This window comes from Centroberyx affinis, unplaced genomic scaffold, assembly GCF_046629955.1.
Source record: "Centroberyx affinis isolate AG114_WGS23_722 - 3 ecotype Tasmania unplaced genomic scaffold, CSIRO-AGI_Caff_v1 ptg002837l_1, whole genome shotgun sequence".
NCBI classification, from domain to species: Eukaryota; Metazoa; Chordata; class Actinopteri; order Beryciformes; family Berycidae; genus Centroberyx; species Centroberyx affinis.
Window position 1 is genome coordinate 149,052 of NW_027280979.1, and position 9,362 is coordinate 158,413.

At 44.2% G+C, this 9,362-nt stretch overlaps 1 protein-coding gene across 1 annotated transcript in view; it reads right to left on the minus strand.

The window, feature by feature from the left end:
* lats2 (large tumor suppressor kinase 2) overlaps positions 1–9,049 on the minus strand; it is a 31,495-nt gene extending 22,446 nt beyond the window's left edge. The window contains exons 1-2 of the mRNA XM_071536163.1: positions 8,886–9,049; positions 776–1,539 (exon numbers count right to left, since the gene is read on the minus strand). Coding sequence (XP_071392264.1) covers positions 776–1,141 — 366 coding nt within the window. The 5' untranslated portion in view covers positions 1,142–1,539; positions 8,886–9,049. The remainder of the gene's footprint in view (positions 1–775; positions 1,540–8,885) is intronic.
* Positions 9,050–9,362: the final 313 nt, after the last annotated feature.

Consider the following 9,362-nt stretch of genomic DNA (forward strand, 5'->3'; position numbering starts at 1 on the left):
ATTGTATTTGCAGCATATGAGAGCGTATGGCACTCTCTGCCTTCATTAAAGAAATTCCTTGTGTGTTATGCCAGGCGCTGGGGGCAGAGAGCAAAAGCCGGACCAGTTTCATCCATCTGAGCGAAGAGGTTTCACAACGACTACACCGAACACACACACACACACAGGTTCACACGTTCATTTATGAATACACACTACCACAAATTCCCTCTCTCTCTCTTCTGGTGAGGCTCTCTCTCTCTCTCTCTCCCACTCAAATTCAAATTCAAATATGCTTTATTGGCAAGACAGTGACCTATCTTGCCAAAGCAGTCCAGGATTTCAAATGAGGTAAGATTGCAACACTGACTAATACTATAATTAATCATCTGTCTCAGAACACACACACACACACACACACACACACACACACACACACAAAAAGGTTCACACACTCATTTATGAATACACATTCCCTCTCTCTCTGAAGCTTTTTCTCTCTCTTTCACTCTGCCTTCTCATATGGATCTCTCCCTCTCTCTCTTTTAAAACTCTCTCTCTCTGTGTGGATCACTCTCTCTCTGTCTCACACACACACACAAGACCAGACATTCACACATGGAACACCCCCCATAAACACACACACACCTCCAAATTATTCACACCCACCCACGCAGGACCATACATTCACACAGGAAACTGCCTAGACACAAGCCCATATTATTCACTCTAACACACACACACACACACACACACAGACACTCTCTCTCTCTCTCTCTCTCTCTCTCTCTCTCACCTGGTCACAGCCGGCGTTCACCAGCTCCTGCAGCATCTGTCGGTTGACCTCCCCGGCGCCGGCGGGATGTCCTGACCCGGAGGACGGGCCCGACTCGTTGGCGAAGGGCATGAGGGACTTGCGGATCTCCCGCAGGGCGCTCTGGTAGTTGTTGAACTTCTGCGGGGGGCGGAGCTGCTGCTGCCGGCCGGCCGTGTCCTTGCCCCCCTTGCAGTCGGCCCCGCGCCCCCCCTCGGCCCGCGAACTGCCCCCGTGCAGCGCCTGGCTCACCAGCTTGGCCGGCTGCTTCAGGCCCTCCTTGATCTCCTGCAGCCTCTGGCGCGTGTTGCCCATGTACGGGGCAGCGGGGAAAGTCTTGGGCCTCATGGCCTCAGCGCCCAGGGTAGGCACCTACTCTAAAAACCACACACACACACACACACTCACACAACACACACACACACAGGCGCTCACTCCCCCACGCCCTCCTAAGATCCCTCCCTAGTTGGCTGACCTAAATAGATAAAGACAGATCCGAGGCAGAGATTTGGGAGTCGTCTTCTGAGTTTATCCTTTATTTTGGTTTGTTTGTGTCTCTCTCTGCTCTGTGTTTCTGACTCCTGCTGATGGGACGGGGTAGTGGTGGTGGCGGTGGTGGTGGGGGGGGGGTTTACTACAGGCGTCCCATGGTGTGGCTTTCAAGGCTCACGTTCCCGCTCATTCCAGGAAATGTGGAGGGTCACGAGGGCGCCGCGGCCCCAAACCATGATGCTGCCAATCTGCGCCTGCGGAGGAAGAGATGGAGTTAGAGCTGCTGTGGTGAGAGCGTGGCGACCGCGGTCGGACACACTGTCAACGTTTTTCTTTTCTTTTTTTTTTTTAATCATCGGCTTGTTTCAGGGAGGCATGGGCAGTCTGCATCCTGAGCACGGCAAAGTCGTCTTTGTTGAAAAGACCAATTTGGGAACGCTGCTTGGGACCAGAAATGTCCCAGTCTCTTTAAAATGGGTACAAGAATTCATTAAAGGAGTAGTTCACCCAAAAATGAAAATTCTGTCATCATCTCCTCCCCCTCATGCCAGTTGAAACACAGGTGAAGTTTGTCCATATAACACACAGGGAGGCTGCAGCACAACACCATAGCAGCCTTCTCCAAAACAACAGAAGTCAGTGGGGACCAGTTCTTCAGAGTTCCAAAAAGACCTACAGTATATTTACACCATCATTTAGTGCAAATCTGAACTACAGCTGATTGATTTGCAACAAATAATGGTGTATAGGTCTTTCTATTCACAGTGTGATTGTTTGGCTGTTTTTGTTTTGGAACTCTAAAGAACAGGTCCCCATTGACTTCAGTTGTTTTGGAGAAGGCTTCACCTGTGTTTCATTTGGCATGAGGGTGAGGAGATGATGACAGAATTTTCATTTTTGGGTGAACTATTCCTTTAAACACCACAGAGGCACTCTGCTGTGGTAACAAAAGGTAAAAGCCTATTTTACGTTGGTAATTTCAAATAAATTGCTAATGTCATGCCAAAACAGCTGCATTGTTGACTGAAAAAATATTGGCATAACGTGTGTAATAAGGTTCAACCAATATGGGTTTTTGAAGTCAGATAGTGACACTGATATTTTTAGACTTCATCGCTGATAGTTCAACATCACTTTAAAAACCACATGACCACAGCTTTTTTATCTTGGGTTGTGTTTCTTCCTCCATGATAAAACCCCAAAATCTGTTGCTCCAGTAGAGGAGATTAAAAATCTGATCCATTCACTGCCACTGTATGGAGGAACAGTCTGAAAATCACACTTCTAGCACATTAAAAAGGAACGCCGACAAAGGAGATTCTGACAATATAAATAAAAAAAACATTCTGCTGAATTGTGGTTGAGTGAATCGCTTTCTTTATTTTATTAAACCTTTCAGCTTGAACAAGTGGTGTTACACTTGCTCAAACTGAAAGGTTTAATAATCATAAAGAAAGCGATTTATTTATCCATACGAACCGGAGGAACAGATAGGCTAATAGAGAATCGTCAATTTTGGGTTTATATCACACACAACTAGGGCTGGGCGATATGGTTGAAATCAATATCACGATAATCATAAGGATTTTTCTCGATATCAATATATATCACGATATGGTTCATGTATGCAAAATCATGTTAAATAATCAAATGAATGTTCATCTCATTGAACCGAATGGTAATGTTAGGTGTGATGTCAAACAAAACAGAAATATTCAAATAATATTCCTACCATACCTCATTTTATCAGAGTTTTTAAGTAAAATTTGCTTGTCATCATCAATTTAGACGGCAGAAATGTGTCATGATATCAAAATATCTTCATATCATCACGATATGATTCCACTGAAAGACGATAAACGATAATATTGAATTATCGCCCAGCCCTACACACAACCCAAGCTACTTCCAAACTTCAAAAATCACTTTAATGTTCAGAAAAAAAATAATGGATCAGATTGGGGCAGATATACCAAAGCTTGGTATTCAGAATCAGCATCAGCAGTGAATAAGCGGTGTTGCAGTGGTGAATCCCTAATGCAGAGCTGAGGAGAGCCGGGGGGGGTCATACAAGCCAAACCCCCCCCCCACGCGGGGTCAAAACAAGTCAGATCCCTTCCTACGTCACACCGCCCCCCCCCAGGAAAATACTCTGCATTCCGCCCTCGGCAGCGTTACTGTAGGGATGATGTGTGAGCAGAAAAAAAACAAAAAAAACACATGTTCCTATCTGAAGCCTCACGTGAAGACGAACTGTCCCACGCGCCAACAACGGATGGGTGAGGAAAAAAAACACTGAAACATGGGGGGCGATGGGAGGTGGGCGGGGGTGTTTTGAAGATTTTCGTGGCATTTTGGCTTCAAGGAAATGCAATATGAAACTAAGGATGCTTGTCACAATGAGGGTTTGACTGAAAGCTGATTCCGACACCAAAATTTTTGCACTGATGCTGCCGATTGCCGCTACTCAGTGTCTTTAAATTTGGAAAAGCCTCTGAAAACAGCATTTAGACAATCATGGGACACTAAAACTCTCCACTGAAACCCACAATGATGAAATTCTCCAGGCAGAGCGACACACCTATACAATGGTAGGGGAAACTCTGGGAAACATTACTAACTTTAGATTAAGATTTAAATCTGTCTGTTTTTCTGTATCGGTGGTCAGAGGACAACACTGACTGGCTGATATCTGATATTTAATAAAAGGCCAATATCAGCCGGATATATCGGTCTAATCCTAGTGACCAGTTCATGATATTTAAACATGAGGCATGTGAATAAATAAAGGTGCCTGTGGAGCAGATGGCAAACCCCAGATCATAAGACTGTAGAGCTGCATAACAACACATCGCTTATGTGTTATTAGTATGTGACATATGACAAAATAAAGATGTACCATTTGCATTTCTTTCTCAACGAGCTTGTAGTGCAAGTAGGAAACCAAGCTTTAGTTAACATTTTTGAGTCAACATTACACCTTGCACTGATTGTTATTGTTTCTAATACCAAACAACGTGATCTCCTAGCCCCAGAAGGGCGAGTTGATGGGACATCCCAGATTATTAAATGCACCTCCCATAGGATATGATGGGGAAAGTGGAAGAAAATGTTGTTTTCCTTTTGCTCCACCCTCCTACAAAGGTTTTAACAAACTGCCCACTGCCTGCTGTAGTTTTTAAACCAGGACTAGAGCAGGGTATATGCAGGAATCCTGAAGTTAAATTCAATACCTTTTAAGACCTTTTTTTAAGAACTTTTCAATATATTTTAAGACCTCAACGCCACTTCGAGCTGTAACTCTTTCCCATTCACTTTCCATAGTAGTACTTTCCACTTAGTGACAGCCTACACAGAAGAATCCCAAATTCGCCCGGTGCACAAGAGAGCGTCTCTTAACTTCCAGGTTATGCATTACTGTTACTACCGGTTGTAGTTTGTTGTAGTAGTTGTGAGGAGCAAAATAAATAAATTCATGCAAACTTTTAGCACACAAACTCTTTGGACAAATAGGCTATTCACATTGAAAAAATAGCTACAAAATTTAATACCTCATAAAATGGGGATTAAGACTTTTTAATACTTTTTAAGGGCCATAATTTTCGCTAAATTGATCTATTACCTTTTAATACGTTTTAAGACCCCGCGGACACCCTGTAGAGGTCTGCAGGGATATTAGGTTTGGTTTAATTTCACTGTTATTTCCCTCACTAGCACAAGAGCAGCATGTATTAAAATGTTGATTCTAATCGACCAAGAATACAGGCAAAAGACAACAAGGCAACAGTAAACATGTCGTCTCCCGGGAACGATGAAGTCCTGTCTGCGCCAATTACTAACAAACATGTCACCTTGTTTTGAGCTGTAGTTGTAGTTTCCCCCTTGGGCCAACCAGCGTCATTTCAAATGCTGGAATACAACAATAGGATGCATCATTTCCCCACGTTTTGTCAAAATCAGATCAGTGGTGTCTGAGATATTGTGCATGACACACAGATGAGAACAAAAGATGTAGCGCCCCCCCCTTGGGCTGATCATTGTCATTTTGAAAATGTGAGAACAGTGGTGAGATGCATCATTGTCCCAAGTTTTGACCAAATCCAACACGTAAACAAACATTGCAGTGTCCCCCTTAGACCAATCAGTGCAATGTTACACATGCCAGAATGGAGCAATGAGACACGTCATTCCCTTAAATTTCATGAAAATTGCTCAGCAGCGTCTGAGATCTCTACTCGCAGGTCCCAGAGATAGAAAGTGTTGGGAACCCCATGGCCGTAAGAAGCAAAAACAACGTACGTTCATATTTCAACTCTCACTTTAGTAGCTAAGCAAGATCTTTTGACAGAAAACAGTGAAACTAACTGACAGCCAGGTTGGTTCCTCGGCTAACAGAGCAGAGAAGATTCCCTCTTTGCAGACACAGCTGGATGTTTGGTCTCCAGATACCGATCTGGTTTGTTACCAGCATGGGAAACTGCCAGACACAACCACATACTGGTGGGTTTCAGCTGTGGCTGATAAGTTTGTCTGCTATTCCAGACATTTTAGCCACCCATCATGGTTTAAGAAGCCCAGAAGCCCTCTTTTCTGTTTCAAACAATCCAGCTGGAAGGTACATTAGTGAAAGTTGTTGGTGAGATGTGGGATTTACTGACAGTCTGACTATTGTCTTTATTACTGTTTTTTGGGGGGGTTTTGCTGCTGTTGCCTTTAATTCCATGTATGCTGTAGACTTGTGTTGTCATTTGTAAAGCGTCTGTTTTATTCACCTGGCTGCAAAAAGAATACTCCCTTTGGGAATAATGAAGTTGAATATGAATTGGCTGCAGCCCTTGGACAAAAAAAAAAAAAAAACCCACAGAAAGTGAGTCTCCTGTCCTGTGTGTTAACGCTCCCACAATCCCCAACCACAACAGCACAGTATCTCTCTTTACAGTCCCCAGTGGATGCAGAGCAGGAATGGGATCATGGCACCCAGACTGAAGTGGCCAACATGGGAAGGCCTTGAACTAAACAGACTTAACAGCCAACCAGTGTCAGACCACCCCCCCCCTCCTCCCAACACACACACACACACACACACACCCCAAGTCTCTCTGTCTAAATAAGAGCACTGTTTAAATACCATGTTACAACCACAGCAGCCTCCATCCCTTTGGGCCATTTTTGAGAAGGACACAGCCCTCACTGTTTGTACAGATAAAACTTTTCAGACACACAAACAGATTTTTTTGGGGCTTTTTTTTGGAGGAGGGGGGGGGGTATGGGGTGTGTGTGTGTGTGTGGGGGGCAACATAACCGTTGCCCAATCTGTGTCGATCTCTCGCCTCGGCCTCCATTCTTGCGATGCTCGGAGCGCCGCGTCCGACCGATGAGCATTCCACTCCGCAAGTAAGCACAAGTAAACTCATACCACCGTTGCATCATGGGACGGTCGCAGCCAACCAAAATAAAACAGAGAAATAAATATACTTATGAGATATATGACATGCACTCTGTCTGGAAATAGGAATCGGGAGGGTGTCGGGGCGGGTCCGACCTCCGAGATTCACCAAAATAAAATGCGCAGTAATTCTGCTGCCTGCTCACCACAACACCCCCCCCACCCACCCCCACACACACACACACACTTAACCCTAAATCCCTTTATCCCTTACTTTAACCTGACCCTAAACCTAACATGCTTTCAACATGAGGACAGTCTTCACCTCCCCCAAAAAACTTCACACTTCATGGATCAAAAAGCTCACAATACTCTCCATAAGTGTAGTAATGCAAGTACACACATGTAACACACAGACACACACATAGACACACACACTTCCCTACTTAACCCTAACCTTCACCAATACATACCTGATCTTTATCTCTTACTTTAACCTGACCCTAAACCTTCAAAAAAACACCTAAAAACTTAAAAAACACCGGTCTACATAGGTATAGTAGTGCAAGTATGCACATGAAACACACACACCCCAAATCTAACCCAGGCCTAGGCAAGGCAAGGACCATAATTGATTAACACCAGGGCAGGAAACTAACTTTCTCTCAGCCACAGAGGCAGATTTGTCCCAAAATTCACCAGGCTCCTCTACGGTTTCACCAGCCGGTGCGACCCGGTGACCTTGTTAGAGTCTGGTAAAACACAACCAGTCCACCAGCGTTTGTTTGTTGGCTGGTGGTAGCTTGATTTCCCGCTCCAGTTCTCCCAGTGGTTCCCCTCTGACAGATGCAGAATAAAAACCCAGCTGTGGTCCGATATCTGATGACACACACTGACACACCGCCGGAGCACAAGTACAACAGGCCTAATTGTTTAAAAAGTGTGTACTGCCTTGGGGAATAGGCCGGCTGGAATGTGAAGTATCTTTAAAAAAAAAAAAACATGGTGTTGTGATGTTGGTTTGCATAACGCAGGTCTGAAGCCCTTATCAGGTGAGTCCGTAAAGACTCAAACACCTGGACTGATGTTACGCCATCTGTACTGTAATAAAAGTGTGTGTGTGTGTGTGAGTGTGAGAGTGTGAGAGAGAGACAGAGTACTAGCAGCACACCTGAATCAAAAACATGGTTGCATCAGTGCCAAACTATGCAGGCCTTTAGGCTTTCAGACTATATATGAATCAAATACAGAGAAAATGGCAAATTCAAACCATAAGAAGTGCATGAATGTTACACATTTCTTTTTTTCTTTTTCAGGTGTGTTTTTCTCATTTTTTCCCCAACAAGACATTCTATTATATCAACAATGAAGAAACTGGGTTGCCATTTCCCGATTGGTCATCAGCAAAAAAAAACCCTAACTGACCAAATAACTTTTGGGTTCATTTAATTTCCTTCATGTTGTTAAAAAAAAAAAGCCTTAACAAGCTGTCCTTGCAGCCTATTTTCACCACATATCACAATTATAGCACCTTCAGAAATGTATTCAGTATATGTGGAATTTAGAAACTCCATTATTATTCAGATGCAAACCTGTAAATGAGCACAGGATGGCCTAATAGAAAGCATTTTAGCACTGCATCTGTAGCTGTTTAGCTATGGTTCTATTATACTATAACAGTGGTTCCCAACATGGGGTCTGGGGTCTCCCTGGGGTCCTTAAGAGGGGTCCCCAGCAAAATGAGGACTAGAAATTTCAGTATTATTGCATTTACTTGGAGTTAGCAGTAGGGGAGAATGTATAATACACACTATTTTGATTAGAAGTAGTACAGAAACAACAAAAACCTCCTCAGTTGGGGGTTTCTAGGACAAAACCATTACCAAATGTGGGTCTGCGGTCTAAAAGGTCTCTTCTTGGCACATGAAAAAGTTTGGGGACCCCTGCTTTAACACCCTGGGGCCTTCTCCACTGTCTGCCAGGCTGGGCAGGGGGTGAGAGCAGCAACACCAGTGCATTCCAGCGCAGGGAGAGATTTAGGCAAGTCCCATGGAGCTAAAGCGGTTCAGGCTGGGTGGGAAAACCTTTACTTTCTGTCTCCTTTACTTCAGTACACCCCGGACTGGACTTTCCCCCCAGAAACAAGCCGTGGAAAGAAGTTAAACCACCAAACCAACCCCCCTCCCTCAAAAAAAAATCCAACTCCAAACTTACCATGTGATAGAAGTAGCATGAATAACTTTGATTGGAGAGTAAATCCCGTTCAAACGACAACTTTTTTTATCCGGTTCTCGGTTGTTGAAGGCGTAGAAGAAGTGTAAGCGCTCACTTTAGACGGAGGGCCTTGGTAAATATGATGAAATGAGCCTCCATTTTCTCCCCAGACTCCAGGCAGGAGCAGAAATGCAGCACAAAGTTGGACACTCACGACATTGTTAACATTCCACAGGTCACGTGAGGGACCGACGCACGTCAGCACTGCACCGAAGATCGTCTATTGAGAAGACGAATCACTCAGTGCTCCCAGTTTCTGTATAGTCCCACGGAGCATTTGTAGCAATAACACATTGAACCGATCAACCATCAGTTTATTTGAATGTGATCTCAGCTCTCGTGCTCCCTAGTTGATCCGTTGGCTACCTGGCTTGCTACCTAACATTAGCAACCAAACTATTAGCAAACATCTTATTA